Source organism: Dryobates pubescens, chromosome 13 (genome assembly GCF_014839835.1).
Source record: "Dryobates pubescens isolate bDryPub1 chromosome 13, bDryPub1.pri, whole genome shotgun sequence".
In the NCBI taxonomy this organism is placed as follows: Eukaryota; Metazoa; Chordata; class Aves; order Piciformes; family Picidae; genus Dryobates; species Dryobates pubescens.
In genome coordinates, this window is record NC_071624.1 from 19,643,974 (window position 1) to 19,666,485 (window position 22,512).

General features: G+C 56.7%; 1 protein-coding gene across 2 annotated transcripts; it reads right to left on the minus strand.

The window, feature by feature from the left end:
* Window positions 1–4,876: 4,876 nt before the first annotated feature.
* On the minus strand, window positions 4,877–20,204 carry SLC33A1 (solute carrier family 33 member 1). Of its 2 annotated transcripts, XM_009906603.2 has the most exons (6): window positions 19,321–20,204; window positions 13,738–13,928; window positions 12,241–12,425; window positions 10,395–10,512; window positions 9,135–9,350; window positions 4,877–5,100 (listed from the first exon to the last, which is right to left on the minus strand). In XM_009906603.2, the coding sequence occupies exons 1-6, from the start codon at window positions 20,075–20,077 to the stop codon at window positions 4,933–4,935; spliced, it is 1,635 nt and encodes a 544-aa protein (XP_009904905.2). In that variant the 5' UTR covers window positions 20,078–20,204; the 3' UTR covers window positions 4,877–4,932. The 2 variants fall into 2 exon arrangements, with proteins under 2 accessions (XP_009904905.2, XP_054022402.1); XM_054166427.1 differs by lacking the exons at window positions 10,395–10,512; window positions 13,738–13,928.
* Window positions 20,205–22,512: the final 2,308 nt, after the last annotated feature.

The following is a 22,512-nucleotide window of genomic DNA, read 5'->3' on the forward strand; positions in this document are numbered from 1 at the left end:
CCTGGATGGTCTTTAAAGAAAACACAGACGTTACAAGAACATAAAAACTACACATGTTTATGCTGACTCAAGTCTTCCCTTTCAACCCAGTTCTGAGGTTTCCACACCAACAGGCAGCAAATGAGATGATCTTGGTACCAAGCCTCAGGCAAAGCACCAATCCCACTGAGAATTTATAACCCCAGGCAGCAAAACCCAAGTCAAAGCTTTCCCTCCAAAGTTCAGACTAAACCCAAGCTCTTCACTGAGTGGCTAGAAGCTAAACATTCCCCTGGCTGTGCTTTGCTTCTCCAAGCAAGTGGCACCATTGATAGCTTGGCTTTATTCAGCTCAAGAGTGAAGGCCTCAAGGTGAAGCAAGGAACACAGCAACGGTGCCAAAGCAGAACCAGTAGCCCAGCAGCTTGGAAAGGTGCTGCTGGGCTTGGCTGCAGTGTGTGTGGTGGGGGAAAAGCCAAACAAATCAGCCTGTCTCCTGGTGGGGAATCACCATCCCTGGAGGGGTCAGGAAATGTCTGGCTATGGCACCTGGGGACAGGGTTTAGTGGCCAGGGTGGTGTTGGGCTCAACTCAATGACCTCAGAGGGCTCTTCCAACCCAAACACTTCTGTGAGTCTAAGTATTGCTGCCTGCAAAACTCAGGAGCTCCATTCTGGAGCTCTGCTGGCCCCCAGTGGGCTCGACAGCACTCAGTGACAGAGCTCATCCCTGTGGTATCAGATCACAGAGCCACAGAATGGTAGAGGTTGGAAGGGATCTCTGGAGATCATCAGCTCCAACCCCCCTGCCAAAGCAGGGTCACCTGGGGCAGGCCACACAGGAACACATCCAGATGGCTCTTGGAAGTCTCCCAAGGAGACTCTCTGGGCAGCCTGCTCCAGGGCTCCAGCAGCCTCACACCAAAGAAGTTTCTCCTCGCAGCCCATCTGAACTCCCTCCGTCATCGGGCAGCTGAGCACAGCGCTCATCACCACCCGAGACTGCGCTGAGGACACCTAGAGGACAACAAACCTCAGCAGCTGCTCTTAAACCAAGGAAGCGGTGCCAGGGGGCGGCGCTGCAGAGTCCGTAACAAAGGTGGAGCTGGGGTTGGAGGGTGGGTGTCGGTAGCAGCACAGGGGGGCAGGGCTGGCACCTTGCATCTTCAGCTGTTGGCTTGCACGGCTGCTCCCTCCCCGGAGGTGTTCAAAGCCAGGCTGGGTGAGGCCCTGAGCAGCCTGGGCTGGTGGGAGGTGTCCCTGCCCACGGCAGGGGCCTGGAGCTGGATGGTCCCTTCCAACCTAAAGCAGTCTGTGATTGTATGAGGGGCAGGCACAGCAGGGGTGAGTGCATGACCCCACTGGACACAGCTCCTCAGGCCTTCAAGCTGCCCCTTACAGCCTCTCTTGCAGGGTCCTGGGATTACAGAACTGAAGTTTGGAGCACCAGGATTTGCCTCTTAGTGAAGCCCTGGGAAGCAACAAATGCTGCTTTTGAGTGCAGGTGATGGTCACTCCTGCACTGCAAGTCCCCACAGCACCATGGGCACCAGGGGAGAGCTCTCCACCTCCCCATACTTCTCCCTTGGGACCTACCTCACCCCACAGTGCTCCTGGCTCAGGGATTTAAGCCAAACCACCACCTGGCAGCCTTTGGTGCACAGAAAACCATCTGCAACCAACCAAACAGCTCCATTCTGGGGCAGCCAGCCTCTTGCACACCAGATGTGGGGCAGCACAGACAAACCCTTCACCTACAAGCCCCAGTTCCTGCCATTTTGCTAGAGAAGAGACACAGCTGAACCCCACTCATGCCCTCCAACATCTGCTACCACTTTTAGGACCCTTTTCTCCATCTCCCCTTTCAGTAAAGGGAGAGCTTGGGCCCCTTCTTTCTTCTTGCCCTTTTACAGGGATTTGTTTGTTTGCCTGGGCTAATGCTGAAGCTGCTGAAGCCCACAGTCATCCTAAGAATGACCAAAACCTGACATTGCACTTTGAAACAGGGTGGGGAGGAACAAAAAGTAGCAAGACCTAAACTTTACTGAACCTTTCCAACCCCTTTCCAGCAGCAAAACCCCAAACCCAAACCCATCCAGCCTGAAAAAGGAGAGAGCTGCTTCCTTTGGAGGAGGAGATCTCTCTAAGGCCCTTTCCAACCTAAGGCACTCTGTAACTGAGGTCACCTTTCACATCTCTCACCACTGGTTTGGAGAGCTGGATGTTCCATGTTGATGTGTCAGTAAGGTTTATGGCTGCACTTGAAGATCTTAGGGCTCTTAACTATGGCTGGACTTCATGATCTCAAAGCTCTGTCTTAACTATGGCTGGACTTGAAGGTCTTAGGGCTCTTAACTATGGTTGGACTTGATCTCAAAGCTCTTTCTTCATTATGGTTGGACTTGAGGGTCTTAAGGCTCTTAGGTCAGGCTCTTAAGTATGGCTGGACTTGATCTTAAAGCTCTATCTTAATTATGGTTGAAGATCTTAGGGCTCTTAACTATGGTTGGACTTGACCTCAAAGCTCTTTCTTCACTATGGTTGGACTTGAAGGTCTTAGGGCTCTTAACTATGGTTGGACTTGATCTTAAAGTGCTATCTTAATTATGGTTGGACTTGAAGGTCTTAAGGTTCTTAACTATGGTTGGACTTGAAGGTCTTAAGGCTCTTAACTATGGTTGGACTTGATCTCAAAGCTCTGTCTTCATTATGGTTGGACTTGATGATCTCAAGGCTGTTTTCTGTTCTAAATGAGTCTGTGAGCCAGCCTCAAGCCACCTTCACCAATAAGAAGGTTCACTGACACCTTCAGAAAGAGCCAACCCCCCAAACTGCCAAGTAAAAGCCAACTCTAAACCACTTCATTTGCCATGCCCTGCACCTGACAAGTTTGAACTCCAAGTCAAAAAAGCTAAAAGCCTCTCCAGCTGTGGAGAACATGGAATTCAGGTGGCTCCTTGTCCCAGCAAAGCCAGAGCTGAAGTGCCTCATGAAGAGTAAGCCCAGTCAAGCTCTGGTTGAGCTGCAAGATGCAGGCACTACAAACCTCTCCTGACCTCCCCTTGCATTCTTCCTGTGCTAAGGCAGAGGTGGGAATGGAAGACCTTGAGTCTGGGGAGTAACAGCAATGTGGCTGCACTCAGCTTGGCTGATTTCTGCTGTGCTTGAAAGAAAAAGGGAGGCTGGACCCCAGGTCACAGCCAGAGGAGATCTAGCCCAGGGTTTGCCTTTCCACCAACCATCAAGGCTGTCACTGGCAGGGGAAGAGACAGAGGATAGGTTTCAGTGGCCAAGAAGGCTCTTGGTCACACTGTCCTCTTCTGGACACCTTCTTACTCCTTATGCAGACACTTTGTGCACACTCACACCTCCCCTCCAGTCAGCCCCAAGTCAGTAGGGATTGATCCTGAGGATCCACAGCCCCCTCCCTCTGGAGCCTGGCACACTAAGCTCAGGATGCAACACCTCAATTACTGCCAAGGCAAGGCAGACAGAAGGGGAAAGGGAACCCTGGCCCCTGCCAAGGCACCTGAAGGGTTCTCCTGTTTGACTGATGATGTCCCAAATGCATCCACCAACAGCCCAGGGCCCTCTGCCTGGGCACACAGGACTCCTGCTGGCCACCACCAAGGCACCCAGGAGGAAGTCCTTTTGCTGACTGCCACAGGAATGTTTCCACCACACAGCACTAGAGCCAAGCAGTTTCTGCAGCAGGATTCAGCTTAGCTGCCTCCTGCCACAGCAGGCTGTGCACCAGCTGACTGAGCTGGCAGCTTGGTCAGCACCAAGACACTCCCAAAGGCACTGGGCAGCTTTCCTTCCCCAGGCTGGGAAGAGTCAGGGCTTTGGAATTCAAAGGTTCAGCTTTCAGGGATGTTGAACATTGGAGAAAGATGCTTGACAGTGAGGGTGGGGAGACACTGGAACAGGTTGCCCTGGGGCTGTCCCCTCCCTGGAGGTGTTCAAGGCCAGGCTGGATGAGGCCTGGAGCAGCCTGGGCTGGGGGGAGGTGTCCCTGCCTGTGGCAGGGGCTTGGAACTGGATGATCTTGAAGGTCTCTTCCAACCCAACCCGTTCTGGGACTCTGATCTATATCAACTTCCTTCCCTCCAAAGCAGCAGCAGAGGCCTGCATGCCCTCTCCACTGGCAGTCTGTGTGCCAGCTGCTCCCTACCCACTCTACACCCTCAGGACTTAAGGCTTGGAGGATTTGTGCATCCCTTGAGTCCTAACCTCACAGCAATTCTCCTTTCCATTGCCCCTCAAGAGAAGGCCAAAAGAGAGCAAACCTTCAAATGCTTGGCAGCAGCAGGAAGAAATTAAACAAAAGGAAATTGGTTTAGAAAAATATTTTCTTATAAATCTCTTTGTTGTGTTTAAAGCTTTAGAAAAAGCCAGAAAATACAGTTAGAGAAATCTCTGCCAGGCCTCCTGCTGCAGAGCTCAGCAAGTGAGACCCACAGAGCCCCCAGGCTTGTGCCTTAAGGGTGCTCTTCTCAGCAGGGATCCCAGAGGACAAGCACTTGAACCCCCAAGTCAAAGGGGCCTCTGACCTCCTTCCCTGGGCCACCCTCCCCCTGCCAGAGCACTGCAGCTGAAGCCCAGGCAGGGCTGGAAGGCAGCTGAGAAGGGTGCAGCCCAGAGGGCCCTGGCACAGCGCAGCTCCTCCACAGGCAGCCCCAGGGCCGCCTGGCCCTTGGCGCCACAGGGGCAGCAGAGCCCAAGGGGTAGGGGGAGCAGGCAGGTGCCAGCTGGGAGCCACTGCTCTCTGCACTGCCAGTGGGAGGACAAGTGGTGCCACAGACACAGGTGCCACCAGCTCAGCACCCACCTGGCACGTCCCAGGACCTCTATTCCTCTTTATTGATTAGGGGGCAGGGCAGGGGGGGAGGGGAGGATGTCTGGGTAATAAAACTAAAACGACCTTGGCTGGTCCATCCAACATTTCAGCTGCCTCAATTGGTCCTCCTGCACTTCCAGGAAGATTGTCCTTCCTCCTGCAGCCTTTTAAACTTTGGCCCAAGCAGGAACCACCAAGCAAAGCCCAGAAGGACACAGACGATGGACTCCACGTAGTACCCGTCCAAGGTGGTGACGCAGGAGCCCCCAGCCTGGCTGCAGAGCTGGCAGGGAGAGACACAGGAGGCAGAGTTAGGCAACTGGCAGGTAGCAGGCTGAACAGGAGCCAGCAGTGTGCCCAGGCAGCCAAGAAGGCCAAGGGCATCCTGGCCTGCACCAGGAACAGTGTGGCCAGCAGGAGCAGGGAGGTCATTGTGCCCTGTGCTCAGCACTGGTTAGGCCACACCTGGAGTCCTGTGTCCAGTTCTGAGCTCCTCAGGTTAGGAAGGAGGTTGAGCTGCTGGAAGGTGTCCAGAGAAGGGCAACAAAGCTGGGGAGGGGTCTGGAGCACAGCCCTGGGAGGAGAGGCTGAGGGAGTTGGGGTTGCTTAGCCTGGAGGAGAGGAGGCTCAGGGGAGACCTTCTTGCTCTCTCCAACTCCCTGCAGGGAGGCTGTAGCCAGGTGGGGGGTGGTCTCTTCTCCCACGCACCCAGCACCAGAACAAGAGGACACAGTCTCAAGCTGTGCCAGGGGAGGTTCAGGCTGGAGGTGAGGAAGAAATTCTTCCCAGAGATATTGGCCATGGGAATGTGCTGCCCAGGGAGGTGGTGGAGTCCCCATCCCTGGAGGTGTTTAGGAAGAGCCTGGATGAGGCCCTTGGTGCCATGGTTGAGTTGATCAGCTGGTGCTGGGTGATAGCTTGGACTGGATGATCTCTGAGGTCTTTTCCAACCTGGTTCATTCTGTATTCTGCATTCTCTGGCAGCTGGAGAAGCACAGGCCCTGGGGAAGCAGGCATTTCACAGCCACTGCTTTTTACTTGCTCTTGGTTAGGACTAAATGTATTTGTTTGCTCTTGTTTCTGAGTGGTGCCAAGGCTCAGGGCTGGGCTGGCCACTAAACCACTGCCAGGTGCTCTCCATTAACCTCTCTGCCTTCCCAAAGGAGTAAAAGAAGCTTTGGAGCTTACCATCAAAGTAATGAAACTGTTACAGTACCTGAAGGGGGCTGCAGGAAAGCTGGGAATGGACTTTTGACAAGGGATGAGGGGGAAAGGCTTTGAGCTGGGAGAGGGAGACTGAGACTGGAGATGAGGAAGACATTCCTGACAGTGAGGCTGGGGAGAGACTGGCACAGGCTGCCCAGGGAGGCTGTGGCTGTCCCCTCCCTGGAGGTGTTGAGGGCCAGGCTGGATGAGGCCCTGAGCAGCCTGTGCTGGTGGGAGGTGTCCCTGCCCAGGGCAGGGGGTTGGAGCTGGATGATGTTGAAGGTCTCTTCCAACCCAACCCCTTCTGTGACTCTGAAAACCTCTGGGAAATGGAGCAGCTGGCCCAGGGCAGCTACCTCTGGACAGGAGAACCCCAGCAGCTGCCTGATGCTGGCCTGGAGGTGCAGCCACTGCTCACAGCCCCATGAGGAAACAGAGTTCCTTCTTCCATCTGTTTTTTTTTCCCCCTCCCTGGCTACCCAGACTGCTCTAGAAATGACCTCCTTGCACCCCACCACAGACCTGCAAATGCACAGCACAAGACTCTGAGCACTTGTGAGGAAGTAACCATGCCCAGGATGCTTCCACTGCAGAGGTGGCAGGCAAAGGCTGAGGCTCTCCAAGGGAGAGGGCACAGCACACAGCTCTTTCTGCTGCTCAGCTTCCAGCACTCCCATAACCCCCAGACAAATCAGCTCACTGGGCTCAGGTCCTGCCAGCATTTGCCCCATTCTGAGACAAGCCAAGATCAGCTCAGGGATCAAAAGGGAGTGGTGGTACAACACAGCCAGTGGAGAGGCCATGGGGCAGGCTGCCCAGGGAGGTGGTGGAGTGCCCATCCCTGGAGGTGCCCAAGAAATGTGTGGCCATGGCACCTGGGGGCATGGCTGGATGGCCATGGTGGGGTGGGGTTGAGGGTTGGACTGGATGAGCTTGGAGGTCTTTCCCTATTAACCAATTCTATGGCAAAGGAGGAGAGGAGTGGGGTGAAGGAGGAAGGACTGGAGGGAACCCAAGGCACCAAGAGGCTGGCAGAGCACATGCTGCACAGGCAGCTTCCCCTCTGCAACCAGCCAACACCAGCTCCAGTTCAAACCAGCCCTGCCTGACTCCTACAACATCCCACAGAGTCCTGCCATCCAGCAGGGAAGCAGAGCCCAGTCAGGAGCCCAGGAACAAAAGCCCCAACAACCCCCTGAGCACTTCCCCCCTCCAGGCAGGCAGGTTAACATCTCTCCTGTGCCGGTGAGGAGGCTGAGTGGAGCCTTGGCTTCCCAGGTGCTTTGGCATCCTGCTCTTGGGGCTGTGTGCAGCAGCACAGAAAGTTCTTTGTTCTCTTCCTCAGGGCTCCCCAGAACTGGGAAGGCTGCCAGAGGATCCACCAAGATCACAGAGAGCAAGCAAAGCAGCATCACAGGAGGTGTGGAGGCATCCAAGAGGATGCCCCCAGAAACTTAGGGGACCTGGGGGACAGCCAAGCTGCCAGGAGCAGAGCAGTTACCTCCACAACTCTGAGCTTGGGGAGGTTTACTCTCAAAAATGTAACTACAGCCTCCTTAAGCCACAGAGAGCCTGGCACCACCCCAGTGGTCCTGCCAGCCCAGCCCAGCCAGACCTGGACAAGCCCTCTGCAGCCACAAGCCTTGGGCAAGATGCTGGTTATTGACAGGGCAAAACAATCCCAGACTGCTAGGGGCTGGAGGGGACTTCTGCAGATCAAGCCCAACCTCCCTGCCAGAGCAGAATCACCCAGGGCAGGTCACACAGGAACACATCCAGGTGGGCCCTGAAAGCCTCCACAGAAGGAGGCTCCACAACCCCCCTGGGCCTGCTCCTGCCCTGCTCTGCCACCCTCAAAGCAAAGGAGTTCCTCCTGAGGTTTAGATGGAACCTTCTGCCCATTGCCTCTTGTCCTGTCCCTGGGCAGCACTGAGAAGAGTCTGGCCCCATCCTCCTGACACCCACCCCTCAGATTTGTAAGGATTCAGAAGCTCCCCCCTCAGCCTCCTCTTCTCCCAGCCCCAGCTGAGCAGACTCCATTCTATCAGCCAGGAAAAGCAGAGACACAGGGAATGGGTTGGGCTGGAAGGGACCTTCAAGCTCAGCCAGCTCCAAGCCCCTGCCATGGGCAGGGACACCTCCCACCAGCCCAGGCTGCTCACAGCCACATCCAGCCTGGCCTTCAACACCTCCAGGCAGGAGGCAGCCACAGCCTCCCTGGGCAGCCTGTGCCAGGCTCTCACCACCCTCACACTCAACAATTTCTTCCTCCTCTCCAGTCTCAGTCTCTCCTCTCCCAGCTCAAAGCCATTGTCTCTCATCCTGGCACTCCCAGCCCCTGTCAAGAGTCCCTTTTCTGTAGCCCCTTTCAGGTACTGGAACAGCTTTGTTGCTTTGAAGATAAGCTGAAAAGCTTCTTTGACTCCTTTGGGAAGGCTCCAAGTCACATGGAATGTTCAAGTGCAAGCTGTGTCCTACAAAGGTTTCTCAAGGGGGAAAAAACTAAACTACTAAGAGAATCAATTGTCAGGGCTGGAAGGGACCCCAAGGCTCAGCCAGCTCCAACCCCCTGCCATGGGCAGGGACACCTCACACTGCAGCAGGTTGCTCACAGCCACATCCAGCCTGGCTGCAAACACCTCCAGGCAGGAGGCTTCCACCTGGGCACCTCCCTGGGCAGCCTGTGCCAGGCTCTCACCACCCTCCTGGGGAACAACTTCTTCCTCACATCCAATCTGAATCTCCCCACTTCTATCTTTGCTCCATCCCCCCCAGTCCTATCCCTCCCTGACACCCTCAAAAGTTCCTCCACAGTGTTCTTGCAGCCCCCTGCAGATCCTGGAAGGCCACAATGAGGTCTCCTGGGAGCCTTCTCCTCTCCAGCCTGCACAACCCCAACTCCCTCAGTCTGTCCTCACAGCAGAGCAGCTCCAGCCCTCTGCTCCTCCTCATGGCCCTGCTCTGGACACCTTCCAGCCCCTCCAGATCCTTCCTGGCACAGAGGCTCCAGAGCTGGATGCAGTGCTCCAGGTGGGGTCTCAGCAGAGTGGAGCAGAGCCAATTCCATCAAGAAATAACTGAAGAGAGCCCTTCAGAGCCTCCTGAACTTACTTCTGCAGCAGCTGTAGTTGCACAGGTGTGATGCTGGGCCCCTGCACACTCTTTGACTGTGAGTGGGTCCACCAGCCAGAGGGCCACAGTGGAAGGCCAGTTGCCCCCCAGGTTGGAGACGGTGTTGAGCAGCGTCATGTAGGTGCCTCCGATCAGGGGGTCGCTGACCTTGGCGTTGAAAGCCATGATGGCCACGTACATGCTGTACAGGGTGACCTGCAGCAGGGAGGAGACACACAGCACACTCAGCTCTGCCCCCCACAGCACAGGCACTGCACCCCCAGGCACAGCACAGCACCCTGCCACACGACACCCGTGCCAAGAGAGGGCTCCGAGGGAGCAGCAGCCCCGGAGGCTCCCAGCGAGGCCCAGGCTGCCCAGGGGGGCTCTGCAGCCTCCCCCTCTCAAATTCATGACCTGCCTGGGTGAGTTCCTGTGTGGTCTGCTCTAGGGGATGCTGCTCTGGCAGGGGGGGCTTGGCCTGGATGAGCTTTGAAGGTCCCTCCCAGCCCCTACCGCTCTGTGATGCTGTGAAGAGGGAGCTGCTCCCGCGGCCTGGCTCTCTGCAGCACCAGGCAGCAGCCCTGCCACCTGCCTCAGGTCATGCTGAAACAGATCCAGCCTCACATGCTCTGGCAGTGACTCAGCTTAGCAAACCCAAGCACAAAGCCAGCTAAAATAGCTTCTAAACCCAACACTTTTGCCTTTCAAACCACCCTGAGGCCTGAAGTGCACTTTTGCACCAGACCCTTTTAGTCCTGGCCCAGGCCCTTCTAAGTCCTGATGCAGACTTCTTGTAGTCCTGGCTTGTACCAGGGGTTTGTTTTCCAGAGCCTTTGGATCAGCCCCATGATGATGTTCCTCCAAACAAGAAGCTATCAATAAATGATTCCTCCCAGCCCCAGGAGCACAGAACCTGAGGGACCAGCACAGGATGCAGCAGCTTGCCTAAGGAGGTCAGGACGTTGGGATTTCTCCAGCTCCAACCAAGCTTTTCAGCTTTGAGGGAAGCAAAAAGAATGATCAGGGAAACAACTTCATCAGCACAACTCCCAGGGACTCTGCTGCAGCACGTGGGAGGAGGGGAAACGGTGGCAAGAGCACCCAAAGCAAAGGGAGCCAACCAGGGCACAGGGCAGGCCTGGTGGAACTCTGCTGAGCCAGGACCAAAAGCAGCTGAGAGCATTGATCCTCCCCTCTCTGAGGGATGGGGAATGGCCTCCTGTCCCCCCTGCCCTTCCCACCCCCAGCCTGTGGTACCTGATGTAAAGCATAACTCAGCAGCACCACGATGTAGTAGTAGACAGGGAACCCTCCCTCGTGCCTGACTGTAGGGGTCCACCAGACCAGAAGTGCAAATTCCAGCCCAAACAGCAACCTGGAGGAAGGAGAAAGGTCACTTGGGGTGGAAATTCATCCTTGCCAGGTGGTAATCCTTGACAGGAGGCAGCAGCTGAAGGTTTTCACACACAGGCTCCAGCAGAATGGTTTCTGCCTGAAGCATCACAGCTCCTCCTGGGCAGCAGGCACAGGATGCTGCTGGTGAGAAGAGACCTTCAGGATTCACAGATGCACAGCAGGGCTTAGGCTGGAAGGGACCTCAAGGCTCAGCCAGTTCCAACCCCCTGCCATGGGCAGGGACACCTCACACCACAGCAGGTTGCTCACAGCCACATCCAGCCTGGCTGCAAACACCTCCAGCCAGGAGGCTTCCACCACCTCCCTGGGCAGCCTGTGCCAGGCTCTCACCACCCTCCTGGGGAACAACTTCTTCCTCACAGCCAAGCTGAATCTCCCCACTTCAAGTCTTGCTCCACCTCCCCCAGTCCTATCCCTCCCTGACACCCTCAAAAGTCCCTCCCCAGCTTTCTTGTAGCCCCCTGCAGATCCTTTAAGTTCCAACCCTCCTCCCCTGCTTCTCCTCAGAGATGCACTTTTGCACAGAGCAATGCCCAAGACATCCAACCAAACCCCCCTGGGGCCAGAACTGCTCTTGGGTGTTGGTGAGAGCACACAAAGTGAGCTGTGGCCATGTGAAAATCAACAGCTGCCTGTGGCAGGCAGCTGACAGCATTAGGGAGCCTCCTAGTCAGAGTGAGTCCAGCCTGGCTCCATGGGCTGGGCTCAGTGGGATGAGGTTCAACAAGGCCAAGTGCTGGATGCTGAGCTTGGGCCACAACCACCCCAGGAAGGCTGCAGGCTTGGGGCAGGGTGGCTGGAAGCTGCCAGGTGGCAAAGGGACTGAGGGTGTTGGTTGACAGCAGCTGAAGATGAGCCAAGGGGTGCCCAGGGGGGCAAGAAGGGCAGCAGCAGCCTGGCCTGGAGCAGCAGTGGTGTGGCCAGCAGCAGTGACTGTCCCTCTTGACTGGGCACTGGTGAGGCTGCACCTCAAATCCTGGCCTCAGCTTTGGTCCTTCACTCCCAGGACACTGAGGGCTGGAGCAGGGCCAGAGAAGGGCAACCAAGCTGGGGAAGGGTCTGGAGAGCAGGGCTGGGGAGGAGCAGCCTGGAGAAGAGGAAGCTGAGGGGAGACCTCATTGCTCTCTGCAGCTCCCTGAGAGGAGGCTGGAGCCAGGTAGGGGTTGGGCTCTGCTCCCAAGGAACAAGCAACAGGACAAGAGGAAATGGCCTCAAGTTGCCCCAGGAGAGGTTTAGGTTGGACATGAGGAACAATTTCTTCACTGAAAGCATGGGGAACCCCTGGCCCAGCCTGCCTGGAGCAGCAGTGGAGTCCCCATCCCTGGAGGGGTTTTGAAGCCCTGGAGATGTGGTGCTGAGGGCCATGGTCCAGCGGGGAGCTGGCAGTGCTGGGGCAAGGGCTGAACTCAAAGACCTTCCAACCAAACCCATGTCATGATTCTGTGAACAAGGATTTGCTGACACTGAACCAGAGCAGGAGAGAGCTGCTGTAGTGCTGCTCCTGAAAACACTTCAGGCTGGGACACTACATCAGCCTGGGCACAGGACACAGAGCTCAACTCACCAGGAGAAGGCTCACAAAGCTTCTTGCACCTTGAAGTTAGAGAACACCACAAGGAATCCTGCTTGAGGTGAAGCTGCAAATCATTGCTTCTCCAAGGGGAGACTTGGTTGGGGTTTTCCTTACCTGAAAGGCATAGCTTTGTAGAACGTGTTCAGGGGCTGGGGGCCTGCTGTGTATTTGCTGATAATCAGAGGCAATATGATCTGCAAAGGAACCATTGGAACTGCCAGCAGGGCTAAGTGCTCTTTGGGGACCCCTTCTTCCACCAGCTTGAGTCCTGTGACAGCATCTGCTGCTGAAAATCCAACCTGCAATGCAAAGCAGCCAGAAGGAATGGGGGAAAGAGTAGAATTGAATGAACCAGGTAGGAAAAGACCTCAGAGATCATCCAGTCTAACCTATCACCCAGCACCAGCTGATCAACTAAGCCATGGCACCAAGCACCCCATCCAGGCTCTTCCTGAACACCTCCAGTGATGGGGACTCCACCACCATTGGCCCTGGGCAGCACATCCCCAGGGCCAATCTCTCTTGCTGGGACAAACTTTCTCCTCCCTCCAGCCTAAACCTCCCCTGGTGCAGCTTGAGACTGTGTCCTCTTGTTCTGGTGCTGGCTGCCTGGGAGAAGAGACCAACCCCCACCTGGCTACAGCCTCCCTTCAGGGAGCTGGAGAGAGCAAGAAGGTCTCCCCTGAGCCTCCTCTTCTCCAGGCTAAGCAACCCCAGCTCCCTCAGCCTCTCCTCCCAGAGCTGTGCTCCAGACCCCTCCCCAGCTTTGTTGCCCTTCTCTGGACACCTTCCAGCAGCTCAACATCTTTCCTGACCTGAGGAGCCCAGAACTGGACACAGGACTCCAGGTGTGCCCTGAGCAGTGCTGAGCACAGGGCACAATGACCTCCCTGCTCCTGCTGGCCACACTGTTCCTGATGCAGGCCAGGATGCCCTTGGCCTTCTTGGAAAGCAGTGGCAGCTGGGCTAGAAGTTCAATTCACCCAGAAATGTGACAAAGCACAAGGCCCTCCTGGCCCTGATTTGATTTCCAAGGAAGTTCTGAGACCCAATCCCACTTCTGCATTGCCACCACAGCCCAAACCACACCAAGAGCACAGCAGGCAGCAGTGACACTCCCTGACGTGGTGTCTAACCTGCTGCTGCTATTCACAGTGGCCAAGGAGCAGCTGTGGACACCCAGCCTGCAGCCCTGTGGCTTCCAGGAGCACTACTGAGGTCAAAAAGAAGCATTTCCTGTCCTTGGAACTGCAGGCTACACAAGCAGCCTCACTACAACAGTGGTTCAAAGCACACTGCTTTTGTTTTAGGCTGCAGTGGCTTGGAAGAGGCCTCCCAGAGCTTGGCAGGGGCCTCCCAGAGCTCACCCAGCCCAAAGCCCCTGCAGCAAGCAGGGACATCCCCACCAGGATCAGGTTGCTCCTGCAAACACAAAGCTCAAACAGACCTTTCCTGCTGTACAACCCTGCTCAGCACCAGCACACAAACAATTCTGCTTCCAACCTGCTGTCAAAGTTCAGGACTCTGATGGCAAAGGAATAACTCAAGTCAGGTCAGAGGGACTCAGCAGCCCTTCAGCCTCTGCCAGCAGCTGGCTATTTCCTGACTTACTTTTGCTGTCAGAATCAAAAGGCAGAAAGTGAGCACTGCTGGCATCTTGATGATTGAGAACAGCAGCCTGTAGGTATCAGTGATGCCTTTTGTTTCTTCTTTTGTTGGGGTTAGTTCCTTGTTCTCCTTCTTCAGGAGGGCAACCAGTGTAGTGGTAATTAAAAAGACAGCTCCCCAGAAGAAGAGGAAATCTGGAGGGGAGAGGAAAGGAGAACATAAACCCAAACCCTTCTGGCAGACATCACCAACATTTTGTAGGATGAGAGAACTGTTTGGGTTGGAAAAGCCCTCTGAGATCATTGAGTCCAACCAGCAACCCAACACCACCACGGCCACCAGATCATGGCCCCAGGGGCCATGGCCACACAGCTCTTGAACACCTTCAGGGATGGAGACTCCACCACTGCCCTGGGCAGCCTGCTCCAGGGCTTGACAACCCTCTGGGGGAAGAAATTGTTCCTCATGGCCAACCCAAAACCACCCCCGGTGCAACTTGAGGCCATCTCCTCTTGTTCTATCACTGCCACTAGGGAGCAGAGCCCAAGCCCCAGCTGGCTCCAGCCTCCTCTCAGGGAGCTGCAGGGAACAAGGAGGTCTCCCTCAGCCTCCTCCTCTCCAGACCAAACACCCCCAGCTCCCTCAGCTGCTCCTCCCCAGCCCTGCTCTCCAGACCCTCCTCTTCCCCAGGCTCAACAATCCCAGCTCACCAACTCCCTGAGCATCCACAATCCACAGAACTAAACCTCATGACAGCAGAGGAATCAAACCATTCATCTTTGCCTCCCCTGAAAACAAGGACCAACAGCAAAGCACACAGGCAGCTGCACACAGAAGCCACCTCACTCTTCCTTTCCCTTCCCCTCACCCTACAGCCACACCTCTGCTTGAGGTATGAGGTGGGAGAGCAGCAGCAGCAAACCAGGTCGTGTCCCTGGTGCTCTGTGCCTAATTAGCACTGTGAGGAGAAACAGCCCATAATAAGCATGAAATGGTAAATGACACCAATGACACTTGTGAAGACTACACATGCAGCCACTACAAGCTGGTCAGGGAGGGGAAAAGCCTCCACAGTGAGTAAGACAAGGGGAAAAACTTCAGAGGAGGAAGTCATTCACAGCCTCCAGCTGAGCGACTGTGGTGCTGCCCTCAGCCCCACACCCCTGGGACACATCCAGCCCCAGCTGGAGGCCACATGTGGCACTGGCCCCAAACTAGAGGAGAGAGATGGAAAGAGGATGTCAGGAACATGTTCTGCACCTGCAACAGGTTGCTCAGGCAGGTGGTTGAGGCCCCACCCCTGGAGATGCTCCAGGTGAGGCTCAGGAAGGCCCTGGGCAACCTGATGTAGCAGAGGATGTCCCTGCTGGCTGCAGAGGGGGCTGCAGTGGGTGAGCTTTGGAGCTCCCTTCCAACCCAGACCTTTCTGGGATTCTATGGCACAAGGAGTTCTGGAGGCTGAAGAGTCAGAGAATGGGTTGGGTTGGAAGGAACCTTCAGAATCATCCAGTTCCAGCCCCCTGCCATGGGCAGGGACACCTCCCAGCAGCCCAGCTTGCTCAAGGCCTCACCCAGCCTGGCCTTGCTGGCCTGATGAAAGGTCTCACACAGATGCAGAGAGTCAAATCTGTCTGTCTGAAGTGGAGATTGTACCTCCTAACTTCCAAGTGCTCTATTTCAGTCTGGAGAGGACAAGGGTCTCCACAACTCCCTGAAAGGAGCCTAGAGCTAGATGGGGCTTGGGTTTTTCTCCCTAGCATCAGTGACAGAGCAAGATGAAACATCCTCCAACTGTGCCAGGAGAGGCTTAGCTTGGGCATTAAGAGCAGTTCCTTTGCTGCAAGAGTGGTCAGGGACTGTCCCAGGCTGCCCAGGGAGCTGGTGGAGTCCCCAGTCCTGGAGGTGTTCAAGAAGTGTGTGGCCATGGCCCTTGGGGATGGGGTCTGCTGGCCATGGTGGGGTTGGGTTGAAGGTTGGACTTGATCTTGGAGGCCTTTTCCAGCCACTTCTGTGGTTCTGTTCTAAGCAGCTATGTGGCCAGCTGTGGGTTTGAAGGCAGTAAACCCACAGCAACTGACAAGCCCTCTGTCGGTGGATGAGCTCATCCAGGACACTCCTCCCCTCCACCTTCATGACAGAGGCAAGAAAGAGCTCAGCAGCATCCAGAGGGTAAGACAGAAGCAGCCTTTTGTCTTCCTGCTTGTGAAACAACTCCAGGAGCCTCAGGGTGAGCTGAAAGCAAAGCAGTGAGGGCTGGTGAAAGGGCAAGGACAGTGCAAAGGTTCAGTCAATGATTAGCTGCTGCTTATGCTCAGGAGGAAAGCAAGCACAGGAGAGGGCAAGGCAAGCATGGGGCTGGCCTCAGTGGGGAAAAGGCATTTCAAAGCCTCTGCCATACCTGTGAACTCTCCCTGTCCCCAGGGAAAGCAGCTCTCACTGCCAGGGATGTAGGATCAGGAATAAATTCTTTCCAGTGAGGGTGGAGAGGCAGAGGAACAGGCTGCCCAGGGAGGCTGTGCATGTCCCTTGCCTGGAGGTGTTCAAGGCCAGGCTGGATGAGGCCCTGAGCAACCTGGGCTGGTGAGAGGTGTCCCTTCCATGGGACACACTGACAGTCCCTTGGAACTAGGTGATCTTGAAGGTTCCTTCCAACACAAAGCATGCTGTGACTGCTCTCAGGCCTGTCAATAAAAAGGTACCCTGCAGGCACCTTCTTCAGCAGCAGAGGAATTTTCAGTCATGCTGATCACAGCCCCTGCCTGCAACAGAGGCAGGAGTGCTGCTCTAATAATAGCACCAAGTGCTGTCACCAGTGTGGGGAAGGGAATAGAAATAGCTTGGAGCATCAGCAGAGGAATGCTCAGGACCAGGTCAGCCCTGCCAGCTGCAGCACAGCAATGCAAGGGCTGGGTTAGCAACACAGCACAAAGAGCAAACCCCCACCACACAGAGGAGGAGTTTGTGGGTTACACAAAACCAAGGCAGGGAAGTCCACCAACAGGCTACAAGCAGAAGAACTTCAGCACCTAGAGAAGGAACTTCCAGCAGCAGCAAGCTCCTGCTGCCACCACTGCTGCCTCCCCTTCCCAGCTTAAAGGCATTCCACAGCTACACATCTCCCCCCAGCAAAAAGGGTGCTCCACAGTCACTGCCTGCCCTTGAAGAGGAGCCTTCTGCTGTTGCATTTTCTCTCCCTTCCTTCATGGGCTGCACAGCAAACTGGGCAGGAAGCAACAAACCCAGCAGTGTGTGACAAGGGCCTGCAGGACAGAAGGGGACTTCTGACCAAGGCATGGAGTAACAGGGTGAGGAGTGATGGTTTCCAACTGGAAGTAGCTGGATTGAGATTGGACATTAAGAGGAAATTCTTCCCCATGAGGGTGGTGAGGCACTGGAACAGGTTGCCCAAAGAAGTTGAGCCTGGGAGTGTTGAAAGCCAGGTTGGATGGGGCCTTGAGCAACCTGGGCTAACAGGAGGTGTCCCTGCTCACAACAGCAGGGGTGGAACTAAGTGATCTTGAAGGTCTCTTCCAACCCAAACCAGTCTGTGATTCTCTGATGATCCTTGAAACCACCTTGGGATCCTGACTTTCTCATTCCCTAGCACCAGCACTCAGCCTGCAAGCCTTCAGAGATCCCACCTGGCAGAAAACTCTTCACCTTCTCAAGCTACAAAGCCTTCTGCTGCTCTGCCTGCCTGAACCAGCTCAGCACAAGCCCAGTTACAACCAGTGCAGGGCCAGAGAGGTGCCCTCCTCCTTGCAGTGTTCTGCTTTCCAGTACTGCTGCTCCAGGAGCAGTGTGGGCACAGCCAGCTGTGCCATACAGTCACACCAGCCAAGGAACAGAAACCTCTTGCAGCCAGTTTTACCACCCCAAAAATCATATCCTGCAACTACAGTGTCAGAGCTGTCTGCCTTTTGCTTCACTCCACCCAGCTTAGTACTCCAGGACAAGCCAAACTGGTTGTGTTGGTGAGCTTGGGGATCATTTCCCCCCACACCAAGAGAGCACATTTCTAGCAGTGGCAACTCCATTTACACAAACAGCACTGAGAGGCAACACCAAGCAACACAAAACCTGGGTGGTGGAGGTAAGCAGAGCCACAAGAAGCTCTCTGAACTACACCAGAGCTCTGCAAGCTGCAGCAGCAGCAGAGGAGGTCAGTGATGAGCTACAGAATCAGGGCAAAGACACAAACCAGGAGGCTGTTACTGTGAGGACTGCTCTGTGCTCCTTGAGAGACAGACCAGGCACAGGCCTGGCAACAGGAAGGGAAGGGGAAGACTATTTAGCAATGGTGGTAGCTGCACAGACAGAACTACAGCAGGCTGGAAGCTGACATCTGGACTGATCAGCAAGACAGGTAGAGGATAAAGAGTGAAAACGAGCCTTTAAGCATCCCCTCTCTCCAGCAGGTCCCTGTCCCTCTTATCACAGAATCAATAGGGTTGGAAAAGACCTGAGAGATCATCAAGTCCAACCTATTAATACCTAACACCTCCTGACTAACTGAAAGTGGAGACAGTATTCCAGGTGAGGTCTCATCTCATGCCTAAGAGCAGTGGAGCAGGTCCTGTTCCAGCTATACACCAAGCTCAGGGGGCTGTGGTGATTGAGAGTGTCCCCACGGGCAGCCAGGGAGCCAAGGCTGCCTGCTCTGGGGTGCTCCCAGCTCAGTCCCAGCTCAGTTCTGGCACACCTTTGCTCACAGGTGACACAGGCAGAGCAATCTCAGAGAAGGAAATGGAACTCAGCCCCATGTTGACTTTGAAGCTGCAGCCAGGAATGGTGCCAGATTTTCCTCTCCTTCCAGGAGGTGAGAAGGCCAAGCTCCACCTTGAGCTGCCTAGGCTCAACCTTGCAACCAAAACACATCCATTTTAAGCACCTCCTCAGGTACTGCACCTAGCACCAACCACCACATATAACCTATCTGAAAGGAAAAACAACCCAACAAGCCCCAAAACACCAAGGAGAAGCCATACCTGCACCACCAGCTAGCTGTGGTGGCCCTAACAGACTCCAATTCATCAAACAGAAACTAAAATCCCCCTTAATTTACCACCATTCAGAAACTGGCTACATGCTCAACCCTGAGCACTTGGAATTGCTCCTCCTGTGGACAACATCATCCTGGAAGCAACTCCTTTTCAGTCTCCCTTTTTGTCCCTCCCAGAAGGACATGTTTCTTACAAGTCCTCCTCAAAGGAGGAACACCTTTGGGTCTGTTTAGTTTTGGAGGCTGTGGCTGGGGTGTGTTTTTCCACACAAGCATCTACACCAGGGTCATTAAACTAGAGAGGGAGAGAGCGGGGGGGAAAAAAAGCCCTCGATGGGTCCAAAGTGCTTAGGTCAGCCAAGATGATGACAAGGCAGATTTCCCTCAGCCCTGAGCCCGGAGGAGCCTGGAAGTTCAGCAGGCAGCAGCGGGCTCTAGCAGCAGCCTCCGGGCAGGCTGTGCTTTCCCACAGGCCCCATTCGCGGCGCCGAACCACTGCCCGCTCCGAGCGGAGCTGCGGTCCAAGCCCAGGGAAGCAGCATCCACATCCCTGCACCATCGGCACGGCGCTCCCCGGGCGCTACCTGAGAGGGTGACAATCCCCTGGGGCTGGGGCTGGAACCGTAGGTACTTGTTGCAGAAGGAGGGCGACTCGAGGGCCAGGAAGAGGACATTGCCCAGGAAGTATCCGGCCGTTTGGCCCACGGAGTTGCAAGTGGAGGCGTAGCCCACGTTCTCCCTGGACAACATGGTCAGGGCCCAGCCGTCCACCGCGATGTCCTGCGTCGCCGCCAGGAACTCGAAGAGGAAGAAAGTCACCGTGAGGGCCACCACGTCGGGGCCGCGGCCCTCCCCGTCGCCCAGCAGCCTGTCCACCTGGGTGGACATATAGATCATGAAGAGCCCCAGCACGTACTGCGTGGGCACCAGCCAGGACTTGCGGCGGCCGAAGCCCCGCAGGTAGACGGCGTCCACCAAGGGTGCCCAGAGCAGCTTGAGGCTAAAGGGCCAGAAGACGAAGCTGAAGAAGGCCTGGTCGGTGTAGCTGACATTTTTGCTTTGCAGGATCAGGGGCACGCTGCCCGCCAGCCCCAGCGGGATGCCCTGCAGCACGTAGAGCACCAGCAGCAGTAGAATGCTGCCCAGCTCTGCGCGGAACCCCTTCGCCCGCCTGTAACCCGTCTCCGGCGGTTGCAGCAGCTCCTCGGCCTCGTCGCCCGGTAGCCCGTCCCCGCAGAGGGCCAGGGCGGGCGGCTCCTCGCTCCTCACGTCCAGGCAGTTGTGGTGGCTCCCGGGCCGGCGCTGCCGCCCGCCTTCCTTAGCCGCAATAGCGGGCGACATGTCTCCGCCAAGCCCGGGGGGCCGTGCCGCGTCCCCGGGGGCCGAAGCGGCCGAGGCGGGAACGGTCCCGCCGCTGTGCAGACGCCGCAAACCGGCCCCGGCCCGGCCGCGACAGCCGCCCCGCCCCTTCCGGCCACGCGCCCGCGGCGGCAGGCGTGGTTGCGCCTCATTGGTGCGCGGCGCGGTGGCGTCACGCGAAGGCTCCGCCCCGCTCCTCCCTGGATGGCAGCATCCATCCCAGCCCGCCCTGACCGCTGCCCCACAGCGGGCGGGAGGACCCCCGCGGCCGCGACAGGCTCCCAGCGCGGTCTGCGGGAAGCCGCCTCAGGGCTCGCCAGTCAGCGTGGGGCACAGTGGCGGCGGGACTGTAAAACAGCTTCCTCTCGGCGTGGAAAGAGGAGCTGCTGAGCTTTCCCGGGTCACCCCTAGCCTGGGGCCGGTGTTTGGTCCCGGGGCTCTGAGCGCCGAGCTCTGACCACTCCCTGGTGCTTTCAGACCCTCTCCAGCCACTGCCCACCGCTTCAGGCTGGGAAGTGGTTGTGTTAAAAGATCGGAAAATTATACCTAAAGAATAAAAATTAAGTTCTATCTATTCCCTCCTCGGCTTTTTTAAGAGAGCTAAGAACCAAAACAAGAGAATGTTCCTTTTTACCCCCATTCTTTATACCACCCCCCCATCATTTTCCCCCCTTTTCCCCACCTCCCCCCACCCTTTACACAGCCACACGATAATCAGACCACCAGAAACTAAACATGTTGTGCTTCGTTCTCCTTCTGTTTTCACACTTAAAGCAGTTTTTTTCCTGTTTATTTTGCTTTTAATCCTTCCAAGCCCCATCACAGCCAGCACACTTGGAGCCTCCACGGGACAGAGCCAACCTCAACGGCTCCATGGAAGTGCTTGGGTTGGTGATTCCGTGTGGAACTTCACCTCTTGTCCTCACACCCTCCCTTGTCCTCATCTTTTTAAGCCAGAACACTGAACTCGGAGGTGGTTCTGTGTTTTGGATGCTCATTACCGGCAGATTCTGATGCAATTCCCTTCCTTGGTGCCTTTCAACCTTCATCTGAGCAGGCACAGCAGATGTATTCTTGTACAATATAATCATTGGTGAGACCTCAGCTGGAGCTCTGTGTCCAGTTCTGGAGCTTCTGTGCCAGGAAAGGATCTGGAGGTGCTGGAAGGTGTCCAGAGAAGGGCCACGAGAAGGAGCAGAGGGCTGGAGCTGCTCTGCTGTGAGGACAGACTGAGGGAGTTGGGGTTGTGCAGGCTGGAGAGGAGAAGGCTCCCAGGAGACCTCATTGTGGCCTTCCAGGATCTGCAGGGGGCTGCAAGCAAGCTGGGGAGGGACTTTTGAGGGTGTCAGAGAGGGATAGGACTGGGGGGGATGGAGCAAAACTAGAAGTGGGGAGACTCAGCTTGGCTGTGAGGAAGAAGTTGTTCCCCATGAGGGTGGTGAGAGCCTGGCACAGGTTGCCCAGGGAAGTGGTGGAAACCTCATCCCTGGAGGTTTTGAAGGCCAGGCTGGCTGTGAGCAACCTGCTGTGGTGTGAGGTGTCCCTGCCCACGGCAGGGGGTTGGAACTGGCTGAGCCTTAGGGTCCCTTCCCGCCCTAACCCTTCTACGACTTACTGGATATTCTCCTTTCTAGGCTCCTCGGCAGCTCAGACCCCCGGAGGCTGGGTTGCTCGGGCGCGGTGCGACCCTTCCCCCCGGAGCTGCTCGCCGCGCCGCGACCCGCGGGCGCCGCGCTCCTCCCTTTCCGCCGGAGCGGGGCCGGCTCCTCCTCCCCGCGGCGGAGGCGCAGCCGGGCGGCATTAGCTCATCTCGGCCGCGGCTTTGCGCGGCCTTTTCTTCCCGCTCCCCGCCTCGGGGTCCCTTCCCAGCCCTCGGAGGCGGCTCGGCGCCCCGGCAGCCCCCATGGCCCTTTGCAACGGAGACGCCAAGGTCAGTGTCGCCGAGCTCCCGGCGCCCGGACGCCGCCCGCTGGGGCCTGACGGCCGCTTTGTGCCGCTGCTGCCCGGCCCGGCTCGGCTCGGCCTGCCTGCCGCCTCGGCTGGCGGGCACATGGCCGCGGCGGGCCCTGGCTTTCTCCCGGGGGGCCGTGGGCGGCCCTGTGGCGTGGAGTAGGCCGGGGGGGGAGCTGGGGAGCGGGGCCGGGGGAGGGGGGGGTCTGGGCGGCCGGCGCTTGCCAGGTCGGTTGCCCACGTTCCCGGCCCCCCCAGCCGGCTCTCGGGCACCATGTAGCTTCTCGGCTTGATAGGGTTTGGTGGAGTGGTGCCTCGTGGTGTGGCTCGGCTCGCCTGGGGCTGTCCTGTGCTCTCACTGCCTCTGGGGGGGCGTTCAAAGCGAAGCGGAGCGACCCCGCGGCAGGGCTGGCGCCGTCCCCGGCGGCGAGCCGCGCTGCCCGGGGAGCGCATCCCCGAGAGCGGCC